The 22,467-nt window shown below is 41.2% G+C and overlaps 3 protein-coding genes across 7 annotated transcripts in view; 2 read left to right on the top strand and 1 right to left on the bottom strand.

Moving 5' to 3' along the window:
* susd2 (sushi domain containing 2) overlaps positions 1 to 6,627 on the bottom strand; it is a 32,269-nt gene extending 25,642 nt beyond the window's left edge. For 4 of the 5 annotated variants that reach the window (XM_067520317.1, XM_067520316.1, XM_067520318.1 and 1 more), the window contains exons 1-10: positions 6,240 to 6,627; positions 5,808 to 6,006; positions 5,050 to 5,198; positions 4,385 to 4,739; positions 3,701 to 3,902; positions 2,606 to 2,691; positions 2,237 to 2,505; positions 1,580 to 1,723; positions 863 to 1,015; positions 354 to 605 (exon numbers count right to left, since the gene is read on the bottom strand). In XM_067520317.1, coding sequence (XP_067376418.1) covers positions 354 to 605; positions 863 to 1,015; positions 1,580 to 1,723; positions 2,237 to 2,505; positions 2,606 to 2,691; positions 3,701 to 3,902; positions 4,385 to 4,739; positions 5,050 to 5,198; positions 5,808 to 6,006; positions 6,240 to 6,405 — 1,975 coding nt within the window. In that variant the 5' untranslated portion in view covers positions 6,406 to 6,627. The remainder of the gene's footprint in view (positions 1 to 353; positions 606 to 862; positions 1,016 to 1,579; positions 1,724 to 2,236; positions 2,506 to 2,605; positions 2,692 to 3,700; positions 3,903 to 4,384; positions 4,740 to 5,049; positions 5,199 to 5,807; positions 6,007 to 6,239) is intronic. The other variant, XM_067520314.1, reaches the window with a different exon arrangement.
* A 97-nt stretch (positions 6,628 to 6,724) lies between these two features.
* si:dkey-174n20.1 (uncharacterized protein LOC796174 homolog) lies at positions 6,725 to 8,937 on the top strand. Its single transcript, XM_067520322.1, has 4 exons — positions 6,725 to 7,092; positions 7,322 to 7,564; positions 7,859 to 8,161; positions 8,445 to 8,937. The coding sequence occupies exons 1-4, from the start codon at positions 6,972 to 6,974 to the stop codon at positions 8,702 to 8,704; spliced, it is 927 nt and encodes a 308-aa protein (XP_067376423.1). The 5' UTR covers positions 6,725 to 6,971; the 3' UTR covers positions 8,705 to 8,937.
* Positions 8,938 to 15,604: 6,667 nt separating this feature from the next.
* LOC137135560 (zinc-binding protein A33-like) lies at positions 15,605 to 18,036 on the top strand. Its single transcript, XM_067519804.1, has one exon. The coding sequence runs from the start codon at positions 15,755 to 15,757 to the stop codon at positions 17,171 to 17,173; it is 1,419 nt and encodes a 472-aa protein (XP_067375905.1). The 5' UTR covers positions 15,605 to 15,754; the 3' UTR covers positions 17,174 to 18,036.
* Positions 18,037 to 22,467: the final 4,431 nt, after the last annotated feature.

Here is a 22,467-nt window from a genome sequence, read left to right as displayed (position 1 = left end):
ACGTGTGCATGCAGTCTGGCCCCAACTGGGTTCCAGAGATGTGGGTTCACTTGCAACGTATGGTCACAGCCACTGAGGTCTTTGTAATCCATTAAAGCTGAGCTAATTCTTACCATGTGCCGTGTTTTTTTCCTGTGCACTTTGAAAACATTAACAGGATCAAAGTTTTAGCCAAATGTGGCTCAGATATCTTCATTTATAGAGACATTAGCAAATCACACACTCCCTGAACAGGGAAATTAAGCACATTTCATATTTATGCTGTTGTAGACCGTGAACTGATTGTATCACCATTTTTCTGTCTCATTGAATGATTGTTGTCCAATTCACAAACACAAGTCTTTCACACTCACAGCCAGCTCCGAATGAGAAGATTTCCTCTGGCGTAGCGCTGGCTGAGGAAATGACCTCTCCTTGTTGGGTTAACAGGTCATCTGATAGGTCAGAGTTCATCAGACCCAGGAGACCCTTGGTGTGATTGGTAAACTCTGGCGGCAGCAGAACAGTCACTGCCATGGTTCCTTCATGCACACGAACCTCAACACCAATGCCAGAGGGGAACATTACAGTCACATTCTTAGGACTGGGAGCGAACACAAACACTCCTAGAACAGTGAGATTTTGTTTTCATTATTACAAGCACCTCATTCTATGATAAAAAAAATGGGGCTGTAAAATACTGACAATTCAAAATACTAATGCAGATGTCAGTTCAGTCTACACACAGGACAGGTCTCTTATTGACTTAAATAATAAAGTAAAGTTGTAGGAAAAAAATAGTTTATTCTCTCAAAATAACTTAAGACTCACAAAGAAGAAGCAAATCAATCCTTCGAAGGGCTAAAAAAAATGTTTTGCTCACCATGTAGGTCCATCCAGCTTTGCTCACTGAAAGACATGAGCTTTCTGTTCCTCAGCACATGAAGACGGCGCTCTGCTACACGCACCTCAATGACATCAGAGCTCTTCTCCTTCATAGCCACTGACGACAGCTTTGTGGCCTTGACAAGTGTAGCTTGGTGGCAATAAGAAACAATACATTCTTACAATCACATTTTGTAGTAAGTTGGCAAGAATGCTTTTATTATTGCTCTAATTGTTACATTATAAAAATAAAAAAAACGATGTTCTGATGGGGAGAATAATTATGGCATCTAGTCGTCTATAGTCACTTAGCTAATGGATGGAAATTCTAATATGTTCCTCCTCACTGCATCTGAACCTGAGAAATGCCGGGTGAAAATAAGTGGGAACAAATCTAATGGGTCTGTCATTTTGCAGCAGGAACAAGCTTCACTCTCTGACAGACCTGACATCACCTGCTGTCAGAACTGTGAAAAGGATAAGACGAAACACTTCTTAACAGAGAAGACCATTATAAAGACACGCTAATATGCTTGGACCAGCTATAAAGGCAAGGCAATCAATCCTGATGGAAAAAAAATGAAACATTAATAAACCACAGGCCATAAAGTAAGCCTCTTTGAAGACTTTCTGGAGCAAGTTTCATTAAAAAAAAAAAAAAAAGCTTTGGGCTAAAAGTGGGAGGCACATGTGGATGAAAGAACCGCAGACTCACCGTTCTTAGATTTCACCTGCTCTGTTCTGGCCTGAATACTCAGCTCTCCGTTTGGCAAAGACACAAGGTAGTACTCTCCTTTACCATTGAACGTGTAGCTGAGGCCATCAAATGTTATGAAATGTGGATCCCCGAAGATAATGCCTACGAGGCATCAAGAAAGAAAGACGTTATGCATTTTTATCACATGCACGCAAGCATTTTATTCAGTTAGAATAGTTATTGTTACATAATTATTGCACTATTAAACTGCTTCTTTAATATCCAAATGTAGATGCACATTTATAGTCCTAGTAGTCAGTTGTCTGATCTGCAGTAATAGAACTCTTGGCTGCAGCCGGTAATTCAAATTCAACTAGACATTCATGTTTATTTGACTTTAAAACATCCCACCTAGTTCCACACAGGGAAAAACTTAACTAAAATAATAAGCCACAACGATCCAGAGAACTGACATCAGGTTAAACAAAAGTAGTTCAGTTCTCACATCATTTCTATAGTGTGCCTAATTAATCTTTTTATACATTTTGTAACTGTGCCAAATCAACATGCGGACAATGATCCCTGAACTCACGGGAGCCGAAAGGACAAAAAAAAAAAAAAGTGTGTTGAAAGAAATTAAAAAATTCACAAGATTTAACTTAAGAATAGTCTCACCAGCTCTTGGGGGCTTATAGTTGCGACATCCACTAGAAGGTCGGTGGGTGACGTAGATGTGGCAATGGTCAGACCACAAGCAGCAATGGAAATAACTCGTGACATCATAAAGCCAGTGGGAGTACCCCGGAACCCAAGGTGGCTTCCTGTATGGAGGTGAGCCCCAGTCGTGAGCCCTGTCTGGGGTGCCGCCACCAAACGAGTCTCCTGTCAGCAACAGAGCACCTGTACTGTCGTAGCAGCACTGCTGCCCTGATCCATGCAGAGGACTGGGAATAGAACAAAATCATATCAAAGAGGGACAAAAATGTTTCAATTCTCATTTTAAAAAGATGATATTATCTTGATGTGTCCTTCCATTACTCATACCTGGCCTGAACTGCTCTGACACAGTGGACACTACCTGGATGATAAGTACACACACTGCCCCTCTCAATGTCACAGCTATGGTCAGTCTGAAATAAGAGTCAATGAAAATGCCTCTCGATAAAGAATAATAAATGCAGAGCAAAATAGTAGAAATGGCCTGTAAATTACGTGATAAGCTGATCAGAAGAATACATTTAAAAACATTTGTCAAGCCTATTAAATATGATGATTTATTATTTTATTATGACATATAATGAAACATTTAGGTTAATCAAAACCAGTATTGTAAAGATGGTTCTTTAGGCTACGTTACTTGAGTGTAGCCACATAGTTGATTGGCAGCTTTCGAATTGTTCGCCTCTCATTTTATCCGGGCTCGACACCGGCACCAAGGTAGCTACACCTGGTGGGGTGGGATTTGATCCTGTGCTCTTCTGTATCCTAACCCGATGCTCTACGCATTGAGCCACCAGGCCCCTTTGTAGCCATACAGCAAATACATGTAATTCAATATGGTTTGGCAATAAATAAATCTAATCTAAATCAAATTTAACATGGATGAAATTCAGTAATTTATACTGTGTTAATGAATTACTGCATTCATGTTTTAGTTCAATTCTAGCATTTTCGAATAAATTCTGTTACATATTTGTCCTTGAAATCACTAGTATTTCTCAAAGTTATGCAACATGTTTTACACTCAGCCATAATCGTCACGTTTGGTATTGTTCTTGCACATTTCAATGCCAAAGACAAAGTCACGGGTTGCTTTGGAGAGAGGACGTTTAGACGTTATTTGCCATTGTCACTACAATCAGATGTTTCTCTATCATCATCAGAATCAAACTACAATATACAGAAATGAACAAGGTGTTAAAAAAATCAAGAGAAAAAAAAAATACTTTAAGGCTTTAAACATAAAGCAACTACTTGTAGTTTCTGACCAAAAAGGTGAAATGATGCTTTTCTTTCATTTATTTGCTTTGTTGGTCATGTAGTTGAGGAAAATGCATTTTGCTGTCACTGTTAAAGCTAAATAACATTTAACAATTAACAAATATTTAAACACAAATTAACTGTGGTGGCTGCACTCACGTGAAACCGCCCTGTGTCTGCTCGGGCCTGTGCCAAAGTGCAAGGACAGTCGGTGAGCACATTCAGGAAGTTGGGGAGTTTCTTCTCGAGGATGTCCCACTGCAGACACTTGTTTGAGGCCCAGGCGACAGAGTTATCTCTGAAAGACTGCTCAAAGTGCCAGGCTAAGATGTGAATTCCACTCCAGAGGCACTGTACATCCCTGTACACAAACAGTTCTAGTTTGCCAACCAAACAACAAGTATTTCATTTTGGTTATGTTGATTATTACTGAGTGTATAAACTGTCATTTAAATTTGTTTTGTTCGACCAAAAGTACAAAATCCAAAATGTAAAATGTTGTTATACTGTATAATAGAGGCATTTTGCTTGCAATTAATTAAATGACCAAAATGTTGACTTATTTTCTGTCAGTCAAATAATTTAGTCAATTGCTGGTTTCAGTTACATTTGCAATTTTTTTTTATACTGCCAGTACTATGCAATCAGTGTAACATGCTCATGATATTATTAAATTGGTTATTAACTATAAAATGCAGGCCAAGCCATGTTGCATTTAGGATTCGCAGCTGGGGAAAGGGGATTTCTCATGCTTGATACTGTATAACCTACACATAGGAAGATAATTTGCAAAGATTGTGCATCATTTTTTTCCACAACAAAATAAATATGCATGATGCATACCTTTCCCCATCTGACTTAGAATTAGAAGTTATACGAATATTTCCTAACTCCCACTCAGAGTAGTCTTTGGAGGGCTTGGGGATAAAGCTGAAGGAACCAGTGTTGGTCAGATTCCTGCCAATAGAGTACAGGTAGCTCAGCTCCGCCTGCAGAGAGCGCGATTCATTCGTCCGTGTTTCTGAACTCTTGAACTCCCTGAAGCCCCATAGCTCTATGTTGACCTTCTCTGCTCCTATCAAAGAGCTGTTCCATGTCACCTTAAGCTGCCCTGCTATGTTCTGTGTGCCGTAGTGCTGCCACTGAGTTGAATTCACAAGGTTGACTCTCGAGGCAGGGTCTGCTCTGCTGGGGTGGACTAACACAGTGGTTAAAAAAGGGTATTAGGAGATGCAGGTTTCAATTACAAATAGTCATAACAATTTCAAAACATGTCAATTTTATTTATTCTTGTCACAGTGTCACCTTTTGATTACTTCGGGATTATAAAATCACACAGTGGCTTGAATCAGAAAGTAAATCTGCAAAATGTGTTTTCTTGGCAACATATCATTACTAAAGCCAGTATTAACTTGTTAAAAATAAACTTATGTTTATTTGATTCCACAGTAAATGAAACAAATCAAATGACACATTTTTATTATTGTTTTTGTATTTTCACAATTTACCTGACAAGTATTCTCCGGATCTGTCAAAATGAATTCCATCTGTTGAAATATGAAATGGTATCCATCCCGTCTCATACAGTAAAGGAGAGATACAATAGGCACGACCTTCAGCATCAATAAATCCTTCCCGTTCAGTCTCACCACTGAATCTGCAACATGTTGCATTTCTTATTATTTTGTTTTTATATAAATATAAAAAAATATATTCCTTTTCTTTTGTATAGCTTTTTAGGTTAATTCTGAAGAGTTTGCTATTCTGAATATAAAATTTGACTCAATTTTACCACAAATATCTTTTATTAATGAATATATGTGAACTAAATATATTCTACACTCTCTAGCCACTTTATTAGGAACACTTGTGATGACCTTTGTAATGATATGTTTTAAGACTCACGGGAGGTATTCAGTAAGCATATGTTGATTAATGCGGTTTTATTTTGCAGTTTTGTTAGACTGGAATGCATTTTATTGAAAACTGCTTCCAATGTTTTTGCACAAACCATTAGTAAAATATTACGAAAATTGTTACAAATGCATTTTCAACATTCCTGTAGAACACTTACACCAACTACAATGTCAATATCAACAACAGAAATGAATTAATACTTCTGACAGTGTCATCAAAACTGAACATCATAATGTTCTTAATAGAACAATTTAAGTTGGTCTTTTGCATTTGCTTAAGGAAATGTCCAGCAACTCATGTGGATCATGATGGGGTGCGTAGGTCACTGTGTGTGCTCACAGCCACAAACCTGCAGAGGAGGCGCCCACCAGGGTGAACGACCACATTGATGATCCTCAGAGCTCTGCCACCCAGCATAGAGCTGGAGTAAGGCTTCACCTGGAAACAGGACTGGTTGTAGTCTGCACAGCAGTTCTGCAGAGAGACACATGTTGCATGGCAGGAGCATTCCTCCAATGCGTCTCCACAATTTCCCCCACATGTTTGTCCTAGAAAAAAAAGTAAACAATGACACCCACTGCACTGAAAAGAAATGACTAGGAAATCAGTGGCTATAAACTTTACCTGCCTTCCTCGGAGCATTATATTATGTTGCAGAAATTCAAAATACGCTGCCTTGGAGCCAAAGTTGAAATAAGAATAACTGTCAACACATTATGTGAATTCGAATAGCTGCTCTTGTTAACCCGCAGTCTCTAAAGTGGCTTTGAAAGTGACTTACCAGCGGCTTTACAAGTGCAAGTAAGAAAAACTCCACAGAGAAAAACGACCTCTCTCAACCTCGCCCTCATGTTTCTCTTGAAGGACAAAATCAACACTGCGTGAAAAGTCCTGCCCGTGTTCCGCCATCCTTGGCTGGACCCGTGTTGTGCAGCGTCAAAGGTCATTTAAATCACAAACACACTAACCAAGTTTTCCCTGGCGGTAATTGGATAATAAATTAACTAACGTAAATTTTACGAAGGTCGGCGGTTTTACGAAGTTTTGGTCTGACGTAAATACACATTATTATAGCAATATTGCTTGAAATTACTCACACTGTCGTGTTTGACTTTTTGTTTGTTTGTTTGTTTTAGCTAATTTCGACCAAGACTTCAACTTCATCTTTGACTCCTGTTTACTCACGTTGAAATAACGAATTCCCGCGAGACCCCTCGAGATGTGAGCACTTGGCGCATGTGCAGTTCGATTTCTTCTTCTTTAGGCTGGTCAATGTATTTCCCATCATGCAGAGTGTCAACAATCTTGTCATCTGCTGTGTTTATTGGATTATTAGATCATCGGTACCACGTTAAGGGGAAGGAGAACCACAGTGGGAAAATGACCCTAACTCAAAGAGAGAAGAGGTTTTACTCGTCAACTAGGAAGCTAATAGGCTAGCTAACGTTAGCTCCTGGCTGCCTCACTGGTACCTATAATAAAGATCAGTTATTAAGCTTGTTTTCGTAAGAAAATGTATTTTCTCTACACGATAGTCGCATCTCTAGTTTCTTTTTTCATTTTAAAATGGATGAAAAAGAGGAGATATTGCACCGACCTGAAAAGACTTGATGGCAAAACAGTTCTTATTACAGGTAAAAAAGAAAAACAAAAAAAACATTAACTATATTTGTCCATAAGCACTCTCGTTTCTAAGTAGACTAGCTTATACTGTCATTTTAATTCAAGGAGCTAAATGGCATTTAGACCAAGCTATTTCTACTTCAGATCCTGATTATAAAACTGTAGGGCTTTTTAAGTCACGAGCCTAACATGAACACCAACACACGAACTTGATATTTACCTGTACCTTTGTCTTTGCAGGTGGGAATTCTGGCATCGGCAAGGAGACAGCTGTTGCCTTGGCAATGAGAGGCGCCCGCGTCGTTATTGCTTGCAGAGACACGGACAAGGCTGAGAAGGCTGTGAGGGAGATCAAGTTCCGCAGTCATAGTCTTAACATCCTGCACATGGAGCTGGATCTGGCTAACCTGCAGTCTGTACGGGAATTCTGTAAGAGCTTCCTCCAGAGAGAGAAGAGGCTCGACATCCTGATCAATAACGCAGGTGGGGGGAGGAATGGCAAAGAGATCTCTTGGTTCATGAACAAAAGCCAAATTTTGTGGAGTTTTCTTAAGTGAGAGGGTCCCTCTCTTGTACAAATTGTGAGGGTCAAAATTTTGATTTTTGACAATAAAAGGAACTAAAAGGGATAGTTTGCCTAGTGGAGTATATAGATTTTGCAGTAGTAAAATGTCCAGCTTTGTGATGCTTTCTTCATCAAAGTTCTTTATTTGTTGCACGAAGGTAAGGTTATTCTTTTACCATGATCATGATTTTTCCCCTCCGATGTTTCTTCAGGCATGCCCAGCATCCTCGATTGGACAGATGACGGCTTTAGCATGTGTTTTGGTGTCAACCACTTAGGTCACTTCCTCCTTACTAATCTGCTCCTGCCTCGCCTGAAGGAATGTGCCCCCAGCAGAGTGATCACCCTCACGTGCTCCAGCTACAAATACCAGAAACTTGACTTCCAGGATCTCAACTATAACCTGCTGCCCTTCTTCACGTACTGCCGCAGCAAGTTAGCCAACATCTACTTCAGCCTGGAACTAGCCCGCATAACTGAAGGGAAAGGAGTGACCTCTTGTGCCGTGCACCCTGGTAAGTCTTTATGCTCGGCACAGAAGGAAGCAGTAAAGAAACTTGTATAAATACTGTATGAACTAACATTTGAACAGAGTATACGAAGTATAACGCAGAATAAAGGTTGATTGATTAGTCAATTGATAAATTTCAAATAACCTATGCAAGTAGGTATTGTTTGACTCACTAAACAATGAGGATTTGCAGCTTTTCTGTCTTATATCTGTTTAAATTGGACTGTTGGGCAAAAAAAACTTTTGAGATTTATCCTAATATCTGTCGTTTCTATGTGTTGCCCCAGGCTTTGTTCAAAGTGGGTGGACGTGCCACTACTCCTTCCTGTTCCGGATGCTGATGCAGGTGATTATGTGGATGTTTTTTGTGCCGTGTGAGATTGGAGCTCAGACTGTCATCTACTGTGCTGTCTCAGATGAAGCTGCCAAACACAGCGGTGGTTATTATGTCGACTGTCGACCTGCCAGCCTGCGTCCTTTCGCAAGAGACACTGGTGTGGCAAAAAAACTGTGGGAAGCCAGTGAGAGACTTGTGAAACTGGCCTGATGTTGAAAGCTGGGGCAACTCCTTTTTTTTTTCTGGTCAAAAGTTATTTATGGTCATGCATTTTTTAAAAAAAAAACTGTTTTATGTTTTTACTAAATATTTGTGTGTGTACAATGCCGCAGTAATTTTTTGTGTTAATTTATGTGCTTGTTTAATTTAATAGGCTTTTTTTTTCATTCATTAACAAAACTTTCTGATTCAGTTTTGTATTCATAAATAAAAAGCTTGCAGTATTTCCATTTTTCAATAGATACATTATAATGAATCCTGCCATTCTGGAACTGCGCACTGCAAACACATGGCTTTATCTATAGGCTTCATGTAAACTCTGCAGATGATTTTTTTTTATCTTTTAACAGATAAGCCACAACCTTTAATTTTAGTCACATTTAAGTCAATTTTACAAAAAATATGCATCAGTGTTAAAACAACCATAAATCCTCCTATTTGCCATTTGTAAAACAAAATGTTTTTGTGCAGAATAAAATAAAAAGTGGATGTTGATGTAATTCATCTGGTGTCTGTTTACCATGTATGAACTTTTGACTGTTAGACGGGTCATGTCAGATTTATCCATGAAAACAAATTAAACCTTAAATTCTCCCTATTTATATCTGCAGAAATTGCTTGTCAATATTTGTTTGACGCAGTTGAAACTATTTTATACTATAATTCTAAAGACACAATCCAAACAACAGCAAACCCAGATTTTAAAAAAAGATCCCACTGACTTTAGACTGTCTGAGCTGGAGGTGCAACTGCAGACTGTGCAGAAGTGCACAAACTCAATACTCAAGTAGAAGTACTGTACTCTCCAATTACACTTCAAATCTTTTACTCAAGTAAAAAAGCAGATTATCTACATTTTATTTACAGTCAAGTACAAAAGTAACTACTCCACAATAAAAAAACTATGAATTTTAAACAATACTGAATTTGGTCATTATGGCAAAATATGTGCACCAATAAAAAAAATACATGAGGGTCAAAGGTCACTCTTGGTGAAGGTGGAGCTAAATTTAACCACTTTGTGTGCTGACAGTTAACCCATAAGGAAACATCAGTATTAGTTCAGAATATTTTTATAAAATATATACAGTAATATATTAAAACCACTAGGTGGTATTAATGTTTGACTTATTGGAGTATAATGACTTAATATTCAAATTGCTATCTGCATGAATGAGTAGCTGACTATAGCTGCTTATTAATTTAACAACTTTACTCACATTCTACATGTAATGCAACCGCAAGGGGGCACAAGCCAGTGTCTTCTTGTGCCAGTCCCAAGTCTGGATAAATGCAGAGGGTTGTGGCAGGAAGGGCATCCGATGTAAAACACATGCCAAATCAAACATGCGAATCGTGACAAAGGCTTCCATACCGGATCGGTCGGGGCCCGGGTTAACAACGACCGCCACCGGTGCTGTTGACCTACAGGGTACCGGTGGAAATTGGACTACTGTTGGTCGAAGATGAAGAAGAAGAGGAGGAAGGTGTGTTCGTAGGCAGAGAGAGAAGAGGAAAGCTAAGAATGTAGGACTGACAGTAGGGACTTTGAATGTTGGTACTATGACAGGGAAGGCTAGAGAGTTGATCGACATGATGCAGAGAAGGAAGGTGGACATACTGTGTGTCCAGGAGACCAGGTGGAAAGGTAGCAAGGCTAGAAGCTTAGGAGCAGGGTTCAAGTTGTTTTACCATGGGTCAGATAGGAAGAGAAATGGAGTAGGAGTTATATTGAAAGAGGATTTTGTGAGGAATGTTCTAGAGGTGAAAAGAGTATCAGACAGGTTGATGAGCCTGAAGCTGGAAGTTGAAGGGGTGATGTTCAATGTTGTGAGTGGTTATGCCCCACAGGTAGGATGTGAGTTAGAAGAGAAGGAGAAATTCTGGAGTGAGTTAGATGAAGTGATGCAGAGCATCCCCAGAGGTGAGAGAGTTGTCATTGGTGCAGATTTCAATGGGCATGTAGGTGAAGGGAACAGAGGTGATGAGACTGTTATGGGCAGGTTTGGTGTTCAGGACAGGAACGCAGAAGGTCAGATGGTGGTTGACTTTGCAAAGAGAATGGAAATGGCTGTAGTAAACACTTTCTTTCAGAAGAGGCAGGAACATAGGGTGACGTACAAGAGCGGAGGGAGAAGCACTCAGGTAGACTACATCTTATGTAGACGTTGTAATCTGAAAGAGATCAGTGACTGTAAAGCATTGGTAGGGGAGAGTGTAGCCAGACAACACAGGATGGTGGTGTGCAAAATGATGCTGGTGGTGAGGAAGATAAGGAGGACTAAGGCAGAGCAGAGGACGAAGTGGTGGAAGTTGAAAAAGGAAGAATGTCGTTTAGTTTTCAGGGAGGAGCTGAGACAGACTCTGGGTGGTTTGGAGGTGCTTCCAGATGACTGGACTACTACAGCTAATTTGATCAGGGAGACAGGTAGGAGGGTACTCGGTGTGTCATCTGGAAAGAGGAAAGCGGACAAGGAGACTTGGTGGTGGAACGAGGCAGTTCAGGAGTGTATACAGAGAAAGAGGTTAGCTAAGAAGAAGTGGGACACTGAGAGGACTGAAGAGAGTAGACAGGAGTACAGGGAGATACAGCGTAAGGTGAAGATAGAGGTGGCAAAGGCCAAACAAAGAGCATATGAGGACTTGTATGCTAGGTTGGACACTAAAGAGGGAGAGGTGGATTTGTACAGGTTGGCCAGACAAAGAGATAGAGATGGAAAGGATGTGCAGCAGGTTAGGGTGATTAAAGATAAGGATGGAAATGTATTGACAGGTGCCAGTAGTGTGATGGGAAGATGGAAGGAGTACTTTGAAGAGTTGATGAACGAGGAAAATGAAAGGGAACGAAGAGTAGAAGAGGTGACTGTTGTGAAGCAGGAAGTAGCAAAGATTAGTAAGAGTGAAGTGAGGAGGACATTGAAGAGGATGAAGAGTGGAAAGGCAGTTGGTCCTGATGACATACCTGTGGAGGTATGGAAGTGTCTAGGAGAGGTGGCAGTAGAGTTTTTGACTAGTTTGTTTAACAAGATCTTGGAGAGTGAGAGGATGCCAGAGGACTGGAGGAAAAGTGTACTGGTACCAATTTTTAAGAACAAGGGAGATGCGCAGAGCTGTGGCAACTACAGAGGAATAAAGCTGATGAGTCACACAATGAAGTTGTGGGAAAGAGTAGTGGAAGCTCGGCTAAGGGCAGAGGTGAACATTTGTGAGCAGCAATATGGTTTCATGCCTAGAAAGAGTACAACAGATGCAGTATTTGCTTTGAGGACGCTGATGGAGAAGTACAGAGAGGGTCATAGGGAGTTGCATTGTGTCTTCGTAGATTTAGAAAAAGCGTATGACAGGGTGCCGAGAGAGGAGCTGTGGTATTGTATGAGGACGTCTGGAGTGGCAGAGAAGTATGTTAGAGTGGTGCAGGACATGTATGAGAGCTGTAAGACAGTGGTGAGGTGTGCTGTAGGTGTGACAGAGGAGTTTAAGGTGGAGGTGGGTCTGCATCAAGGATCGGCTTTGAGCCCCTTCTTGTTTGCTCTGGTGATGGACAGACTGACAGATGAGGTTAGACAAGAATCTCCCTGGACTATGATGTTTGCAGATGACATTGTTATTTGTAGTGAGAGCAGGGAGCAGGTGGAGGAAAATCTAGAGAAGTGGAGGTCTGCTCTGGAAAACAGAGGAATGAAGCTTAGCCGCAGCAAGACAGAATACATGTGTGTGAATGAGAGGGACCCAGGTGGAACGGTGAGGTTACAGGGAGCAGAGGTGAAGAAGGTGCAGGACTTTAAGTATTTAGGGTCAACGGTTCAGAGCAACGGTGAGTGTGGAAAAGAGGTGAAGAGGCGAGTGCAGGCAGGTTGGAACGGGTGGAGAAAAGTGTCAGGTGTGTTGTGTGATAAAAGAGTATCAGCGAGAATGAAAGGAAAGGTGTTCAAGACGGTGGTGAGACCAGCAATGTTGTTCGGCTTAGAGACTGTTGCACTGAAGAAAAGACAGGAGGCAGAGCTGGAGGTTGCAGAGCTTAAGATGTTGAGGTTCTCTTTGGGAGTGACGAGGATGGACAGGATCAGGAATGAGTACATCAGAGGGACAGCTCATGTTAGATGTTTTGGAGATAAAGTCAGAGAGGCCAGATTGAGGTGGTTTGGACATGTTCAGAGGAGAAACTGTGAATATATCGGTAGAAGGATGCTGAGGTTGGAGCTGCCAGGCAGGAGGTCTAGAGGAAGACCAAAGAGGAGATTTATGGATGTAGTGAGGGAGGACATGAAGTTAGTTGGTGTGAGAGAAGAGGATGCAGAGGACAGAGTTAGATGGAGGCACATGATTCGCTGTGGCGACCCCTGAAAGGGAGCAGCCGAAAGGAAAAGAAGACTCACATTCTACATGTAAAAAGAAAGATAGATAGATCAACCCGTTATCTGTAACTACACATCCTGGAGAAAGTGACAGAGGATTTGGAGAGACAAAAGCTTTGAGTTGTACAAGGGTCCGCAATAAAAATTACCGCTAACAATTGAGGAGGAAGTGTGTAAGTATGATGTCAGGTTTGAAGGCTTACAAGAGCTGATTTCCATGTCATAAATATGACAGCGACATATTGATGTGGCAGGGATTCTGGGATCAATTTCAGAATGCCGTTCATGAGAACAGAGAATAAGGTAAAACTATAAAGTTTACCTATCTCGTGGGTGCAGCAGCAAGAGTTGCAGCAGGACTAAAAGTAACAGAGCATTTATGATGTAGCTTGGACATGCTCAGAGACAGATTTGGGACAAAGGACTTAGTCGTAAGTGCACACACGACCAAAATGCTCCATCTGACCCCATTGAGAGAATTCTCAGACATTATCACCTTAAGACAGCTCTATGATGAGTGTGGAGTCCAAATCGGAAGCTTCAAATCCCTAGGAGTGGTTTCAGACATGTATGGAGGGCTGCTCTGCCCTATATTATTTTAAATGATACAAGATGAACTTGGTCTTGCTTACACGCCCAAAACCAGTTCAGAAAAAGAGATGAAGGTTCCTGACCACATTACCTTCCTGCAGCAGGAAGTTGAAAGCAGACACCGCAGCATGCTCTTAACCAAAGGTGGAGGCCTTAACTCTTACTCTACACCACAACAACATTGCAGCTGGGGAGCAAGGATAAAGAAACCCAGCCTTCCCTCAGCAGCAGCGCTTCACACAGGCAGTGTGAGCACTAATGAAGGCGGTTTGCTCTGTGACAGCCCAAGACCACTGATAGTACACTCATTCTGTAAAACATGGGCAGATGTTTTGTACTGTAGGTCTTGGAGAATGACATATTACCAAGTCATGTAGAACAAAAGGAGTTTAGTACAAACTCAAGTATAAACTCAAGACATTAAATGTAAAAATGCCAGTTAAAGAAGCAAAAAAAAAAAAAAAAAAAAAAACACTGACATAACAAAAAAAATTTAACTTTGTTAGTTGTTAAAGAACACACATGCAGGAAGCAAACTGCATGTACTATCCTTTTAAAAACATTTTTTTCATTTCTTTCACAAACAGACAGTACTTGCACAATTGCATGAGCTCAACAATAGCACAACAAAAGGAAAAAAGAGCACAAATCAATATGTATCACAATAAAATAACCAGCGAAGTACAGTGGAGCTGATGGCAAGTCAAACCCTGACACCATCAGTCTTCAGTTCTGTAAAGTCCATCTGTTGTAGAGATTTGGTGAAACTTTAACATTTGGTAAATCAGAATCAGCACTAAGGTGCAGATTGATCGAATGATTGTTCCACTTCACTCAGTTCTCCACAAACAACAGAACAAAATGAAACTGAAAGATTTACACTTGTGATCACGTGTACGTGAGAATTGCACAAACTGAAAGTCCTTTAAGACATGATTCAGATTACAGTAACAGATTTTATCTCTTTCAGCAAATAAACATTTATTTCCTCCTGAACCATTTTTGTATATTTCCAAAACACATAATGAGAAACGAAATCATTAATATTCAAATGTCATTGTTCAAACATTGACAGATTGTTTTTAATCCCCAAAGATGGGCAAAACAGGGTTTGAATAAAGTGTTCTTGAACCCTGAAAGTGCAGACACGTCTCAGTTTACCCTTTGTGACGTTTATTTGGATGCTTCAGAAATGCTTTAAAGTTTTAAAGTTATTCAGTTGATGACTTATTACTTTTTGTGTTGTGAATGTCTCAAACTTTCATTGTTAATGTAATAATATAGCTGTTCACATGTCTATCATTAAACGGAAAATGGCCATTAATCGTCAAACATATTCTGTTATTTCTCCTACAGTATGTCCAAACAAGGTAATCTGTCTCCTTAGGGACTTTGTATATAGTTAATGGAGATAACATTGATACAGATTTCTCCTCGAAGTTCAGTCTAAATGTCACTAATGCTAACTCACCTGTAGCATCCCTGTGGTTAATTAGCTTTACTTGTTTTCCTCCTGTTCCTCCTCCGTAATCTGATCCCTGTTCTCCATTCACCTCTCAGGAATTCAACAGCAGCTTTTCACCTTTCCACTGTTATTTTCCACCGAAGCCACAACTACTTGGTTGGAGCACTGACTGTAGGAATTATCCATGAATTAGCCACAGTAACTGCAGCTGCAGAAGCTCTGCTAATGTCCAGTGTTGATAACTAAAACACAACTTCCTGTCAGCGTTACCCAGAATCCCCTGAAGTTAATTCATCTACATTTCCTCATTAATACTTGTTATTTACATGCTTCATTTGATTTAGTTGTATCTCCTTTCTATTAATGGAAATGATTATTTTGTCATTTCAACAAAGAATAAACACTTATGATCTTTACTTTTTAATAACAGACACCATGACTGTGGCTGCAAGTAACACAAACGAAACTGAAAGATTTACAATGTTGATCAGAGCAGAGTCGCCATTACTGTAGATCACAGTTTAGGATCTGAGCTGAGGAAAACACATTCAAAGGATTATAAAGAACAAGTTAAAGAAACTGTGTTTTGGTGAGTCTTGTCATTTTAAATATATCTGGAAATCAGAAGAGATGGCTGATAAAAATGCTGTTCTTGAAACTTTCCTGAGCTGCCACGTGTGTTCAGAGACTTTCAGAGACCCCGTGTCTCTGTGCTGCAACCACAGCTTTTGTTCAAGCTGCCTGCAACAATTCTGGAAACAAGCTAAAATCAGAAACTGTCCCATTTGTAAAAGTAAATCTTCAAAGGATCATCCATCTATAAACCTTTCTCTGAAAGAACTGGCTGACTCCTTTGCTAAGAGGCAGAATAATGGTTCATCTGAGGCTAAGAAAGAGAAGAAGTACGAGGTTTTGTGTGATAAACATCCAGAAGTTCCTTATTTGTTCTGTAAGAATGAACAGAGAGCTGTTTGTCCTGTCTGTGAGTTTTCTCTTCACCACAGTCACAAAGTGGTTCCTATAGAACAAGCAGTCAGTGACCTGAAGCAGCAGCTGAAATCTGACTTAAAGTTTCTAAAGGACAAGAGGCACAAATACAAACAAGTGGAGAAAACATACAATGAAATGATTGAACACTCCAAGAAGCAGCTGTTGTCCACAGAGAAGCAGATCAGAGCAGAGTTCAACAAGCTCCACCAGTTCCTGAAAGAGGAAGAGGAGTCCAGACTGGCAGCTCTGAGGGAGGAAGAGGAGCAGAAGGGGAAGACTATCAGCACAGAGATGAAGAAGATTCAGGAGCAGATCTCCTCTCTGTCAGTCAGTATCTGTGCTGTTGAAGAAGACCTGCAGAAACACAACGTGCCATTCCTCAGCAGTTATAAACCCACTCAGACCAGAGCCAGAGTCCAGTGCTCACTGTTAGATCCACAGCTGCTCTCAGGAGCACTGATAGATGTGGCCAAACACCTGGGCAACCTGTCCTTCAGAGTCTGGGACAAGATGAAGGACAAGGTCCACTTCAGTCCTGTCGTCCTGGACCCAAACACTGCAAACCCCTGGCTCTGTCTTTCTGATGATCTGACCAGTGTGAGACGTGGAGACACAAAGCAGCAGCTCCCTGATAATCCAGAGAGATGCACTAATTATACCGATGTTCTGGGCTCTGAGGGCTTCAGCTCAGGGAAACACAGCTGGGAGGTGGAGGTGGGAGACCATCCTGTCTGGAATGTGGGTTTGGCTAAAGAATCAGTTAACATGGAGGAAGGTTCTGTTTCACCAGATTGTGGATTCTGGTGTTTAGTGTATCATGATGGAAAATACACTAATGGACATGGTAAAACTGTCACAGTGAAGAGTCTCCAGGAGATCAGAGTCCAACTGGACTATGACAGAGGGGAGGTGTCTTTCTATGACCCTGAAGACATGAGTCTTATCTACACTTACAGAGACACTTTCACTGAGAAACTCTTCCCATATTTTTATCTTGGAGAAGCTGCTGATGCCAAAACCACTGATATTAAAATCTGTCAAACTGAAATTTCTCTGTGATGTTCAGTGACTCCAGTGAGGTGGTTGTGATTTATTAGAGGTGTTTTTTTTCTTGTCCAGACTTTTCCCATTCTTCATTGTTAGGTGAGAAAATACATATTGAGATTAACGTAAAATACTTCATGTTTGTCAGCATTTAAACATTTGTTACTGAATCATATTCAATATCATTCTAAAATTGAATAAGAAACTGATCATTAATATTGGTTGTGAGATATTCCAGTCAAATCTAGAAAACTGGGACATGTAAATTTTATGTGATGAATTAGAAGAAATTGGTTTTATTATTAAACCATAAAATCACATACCAGCATCATCTTAGACTTGATAATTGTGACACTTTTTTGGATCTTTCAGTTTTGCACGTTTTAAAAGTTAGTCTGTTATTACTTATTTCTTTTTCTGTCTGAAAAAGTTACTGTTAATGTAATAATTCACCTGTGAACACGTGTCATTAACCACAAATTACCATTAACTGTCAAACATATTCTGTTGTTTCTCGTACATTCAAACTCATCTTTCTTCCTATTGGTGATGTTTTTGGATTGGAAAACATTTTGCTGCTTCGTGTAAGACACAATTTTATTTCTCCTCAAAGTTCGAATCAAATGACAGCAGCCAAGAACAGAAGAGAGTTGCAATAAATATCCATCACATAATGTCAATAAGATTGGAATATTAAAACTGCAACTAAAGGAACTTTCTAATTATTCTGTTGATTATTTTTAAGTTAATCACAATTTGAAATAATTACAAGTTTTTCTATGTATTGAAAACACTGAGTCAAATCCTGCGTCTCATCTGTTAATAAAAATGAAAACTATGCTGCAGATTTACGTCTGTAAACACAGAAGAAATGTGAACGTTTCTATTTAAATGGTCATTTTATTGATAACACCTTAACACAATTTCTTGAAGTTAGAGAAACACGTGTAGCACGTAAGAGAACAGAGCAATAATCAGAGAAGTAGAGGATTAATATTATTATACAGAAGAAACCCAAAGTGACAAAAGGAGACAAAGGGAAACTAGAAAGAGCCAACTGCAGAGAAATGATTGAATAAGGTTGGAAACAGAGGGACTGGGAAAAAGAGCGAAAGACTCTACGAACAGAAGCCGACTCAGTGTTGTCAGTGCAACTTCGTCTCTGTGTGGAGAAAGAAGATGGCAGAGGTTCAGAGTGAACACAGAGGCTCCAGCTGATCTCAGTGAGGCTTCATCTGACTAAATATGTGACAGGAAGGCAGCAGAGCTCACACGGACCTCAAGAGACTAGAGGACAGTTATTGTAGTTCATGTGTGGAGTTAATCATCTTCAGTCACAATCAGGATTTACAGTATCAGTGGTGGTGGTTCCACTTTCCAGTTCCATCATAATTGTGCAGATGAGATCAATAATTCTAAAGGAAGCTGGTTGTTATTCTGCAGCGATAAACTGCTGTTGTCTCTGACTGGTTTGTCTGTCAGATTTGACATTAAAGGCAAATTCTTGTGTAGCTACATTGGAAGCATCAAGCTGCCTCCCTGTGTGTGTGTGATTGTGTGTGTGTGTGTGTGTGTGTGTGTGTGTGTGCTTTACATTGTGTGACTGCGCCCCCTGCTGGAGCTCATTCACTAACTGAACTGCCTCTGATCTGTCAGTGGGACTCTGTGCTGGTTCTCAGAGGAACATGCAGGCTCAGTGAAGCAGCCGTCACAAATCAATATTTACCACCATAAAAAAATAAATAACACAAATAAAAAGAAATCTGAGGAATATTTACCAAACTGACTGCAAAGCAGCGGCTTCCTAACAATCTAAGTGCACTGATGTTCTGGGCTCTGAGGGCTTCAGCTCAGGGAAACACAACTGGGAGGTGGAGGTGGGAGATCATCCTGACTGAATTGTGGCTTTGGCTAAAGAATCAGCTAAAAGGAAAGAAGATTCAGTTTTAGCAAAAAAATGGATTCTGGTGTTTAATGCACTACAGTGGAAAATACAACTGTTTTCTCAGTCATGTTCAGAAATGTGAGTGAAAAATGTTTGTACAATATAACAGTTAGTAGTTTATTTCACTCTAAAATGCAACCGCAAGGGGGCACAAGCCAGTGTCTTCTTGTGCCAGTCCCAAGTCTGGATAAATGCAGAGGGTTGTGGCAGGAAGGGCATCCGATGTAAAACACATGCCAAACCAAACATGCGAATCGTGACAAAGACTTCCATACCGGATCGGTCGGGGCCCGGGTTAACAACGACCGCCACCGGTGCTGTTGACCTACAGGGTACCGGTGGAAATTGGACTACTGTTGGTCGAAGACGAAGAAGAAGAGGAGGAAGGTGTGTTCGTAGGCAGAGAGAGAAGAGGAAAGCTAAGAATCGAGGACTGACAGTAGGGACTTTGAATGTTGGTACTATGACAGGGAAGGCTAGGGAGTTGATCGACATGATGCAGAGAAGGAAGGTGGACATACTGTGTGTCCAGGAGACCAGGTGGAAAGGTAGCAAGGCTAGAAGCTTAGGAGCAGGGTTTAAGTTGTTTTACCATGGGTCAGATAGGAAGAGAAATGGAGTAGGAGTTATATTGAAAGAGGATTTTGTGAGGAATGTTCTAGAGGTGAAAAGAGTATCGGACAGGTTGATGAGTCTGAAGCTGGAAGTTGAAGGGGTGATGTTCAATGTTGTGAGTGGTTATGCCCCACAGGTAGGATGTGAGTTAGAAGAGAAGGAGAAATTCTGGAGTGAGTTAGATGAAGTGATGCAGAGCATCCCCAGAGGTGAGAGAGTTGTCATTGGTGCAGATTTCAATGGGCATGTAGGTGAAGGGAACAGAGGTGATGAGACAGTTATGGGCAGGTTTGGTGTCCAGGACAGGAACGCAGAAGGTCAGATGGTGGTTGACTTTGCAAAGAGGATGGAAATGGCTGTAGTAAACACTTTCTTTCAGAAGAGGCAGGAACATAGGGTGACGTACAAGAGCGGAGGGAGAAGCACTCAGGTAGACTACATCTTGTGTAGACGTTGTAATCTGAAAGAGATCAGTGACTGTAAAGCATTGGTAGGGGAGAGTGTAGCCAGACAACACAGGATGGTGGTGTGTAAAATGATACTGGTGGTGAGGAGGATAAGGAGGACTAAGGCAGAGCAGAGGACAAAGTGGTGGAAGTTGAAAAAGGAAGAATGTCGTTTAGTTTTCAGAGAGGAGCTGAGACAGACTCTGGGTGGTTTGGAGGTGCTTCCAGATGACTGGACTACTACAGCTAATTTGATCAGGGAGACAGGTAGGAGGGTACTCGGTGTGTCATCTGGAAAGAGGAAAGCGGACAAGGAGACTTGGTGGTGGAACGAGGAAGTTCAGGAGTGTATACAGAGAAAGAGGTTAGCTAAGAAGAAGTGGGACACTGAGAGGACTGAAGAGAGTAGACAGGAGTACAGGGAGATACAGCGTAAGGTGAAGATAGAGGTGGCAAAGGCCAAACAAAGAGCATATGAGGACTTGTATGCTAGGTTGGACACTAAAGAGGGAGAGGTGGATTTGTACAGGTTGGCCAGACAAAGAGATAGAGATGGAAAGGATGTGCAGCAGGTTAGGGTGATTAAAGATAAGGATGGAAATGTATTGACAGGTGCCAGGAGTGTGATGGGAAGATGGAAGGAGTACTTTGAAGAGTTGATGAACGAGGAAAATGAAAGGGAACGAAGAGTAGAAGAGGTGACTGGTGTGGAGCAGGAAGTAGCAAAGATTAGTAAGAGTGAAGTGAGGAGGACATTGAAGAGGATGAAGAGCGGAAAGGCAGTTGGCCCTGATGACATACCTGTGGAGGTATGGAAGTGTCTAGGAGAGGTGGCAGTAGAGTTTTTGACTAGTTTGTTTAACAAGATCTTGGAGAGTGAGAGGATGCCAGAGGACTGGAGGAAAAGTGTACTGGTACCAATTTTTAAGAACAAGGGAGATGTGCAGAGCTGTGGCAACTACAGAGGAATAAAGCTGATGAGTCACACAATGAAGTTGTGGGAAAGAGTAGTGGAAGCTAGGCTAAGGGCAGAGGTGAACATTTGTGAGCAGCAATATGGTTTCATGCCTAGAAAGAGTACAACAGATGCAGTATTTGCTTTGAGGACGCTGATGGAGAAGTACAGAGAGGGTCATAGGGAGTTGCATTGTGTCTTCGTAGATTTAGAAAAAGCGTATGACAGGGTGCCGAGAGAGGAGCTGTGGTATTGTATGAGGACGTCTGGAGTGGCAGAGAAGTATGTTAGAGTGGTGCAGGACATGTATGAGAGCTGTAAGACAGTGGTGAGGTCTGCTGTAGGTGTGACAGAGGAGTTCAAGGTGGAGGTGGGTCTGCATCAAGGATCGGCTTTGAGCCCCTTCTTGTTTGCTCTGGTGATGGACAGGCTGACAGATGAGGTTAGACAAGAATCTCCCTGGACTATGATGTTTGCAGATGACATTGTTATTTGTAGTGAGAGCAGGGAGCAGGTGGAGGAAAATCTAGAGAGGTGGAGGTCTGCTCTGGAAAACAGAGGAATGAAGCTTAGCCGCAGCAAGACAGAATACATGTGTGTCAATGAGAGGGACCCAGGTGGAATGGTGAGGTTACAGGGAGCAGAGGTGAAGAAGGTGCAGGACTTTAAGTACTTAGGGTCAACGGTTCAGAGCAACGGTGAGTGTGGAAAAGAGGTGAAGAGGTGAGTGCAGGCAGGTTGGAACGGGTGGAGAAAAGTGTCAGGTGTGTTGTGTGATAAAAGAGTATCAGCGAGAATGAAAGGAAAGGTGTTCAAGACGGTGGTGAGACCAGCAATGTTGTTCGGCTTAGAGACAGTGGCACTGAAGAAAAGACAGGAGGCAGAGCTGGAGGTAGCAGAGCTTAAGATGTTGAGGTTCTCTTTGGGAGTGACAAGGATGGACAGGATCAGGAATGAGTACATCAGAGGGACAGCTCATGTTAGATGTTTTGGAGATAAAGTCAGAGAGGCCAGATTGAGGTGGTTTGGACACGTTCAGAGGAGAAACTCTGAATATATCGGTAGAAGGATGCTGAGGTTGGTGCTGCCAGGCAGGAGGTCTAGAGGAAGACCAAAGAGGAGATTTATGGATGTAGTGAGGGAGGACATGAAGTTAGTTGGTGTGAGTGAAGAGGATGCAGAAGATAGAGTTAGATGGAGGCACATGATTCGCTGTGGCGACCCCTGAAAGGGAGCAGCCGAAAGGAAAAGAAGAAGAAGAAGTTTATTTCACTCTAAACTCATCATCACAAACATTTTGTCTTTCTCTCTAAAACGTGTGATTGTATTACACGAGTCTCTTAATAGT

This window comes from Channa argus, chromosome 11 (assembly GCF_033026475.1).
Source record: "Channa argus isolate prfri chromosome 11, Channa argus male v1.0, whole genome shotgun sequence".
Taxonomy (NCBI): domain Eukaryota; kingdom Metazoa; phylum Chordata; class Actinopteri; order Anabantiformes; family Channidae; genus Channa; species Channa argus.
The sequence above is the reverse complement of the archived record's forward strand: the minus strand, read 5'-3'. Positions and strand labels throughout refer to the sequence as shown.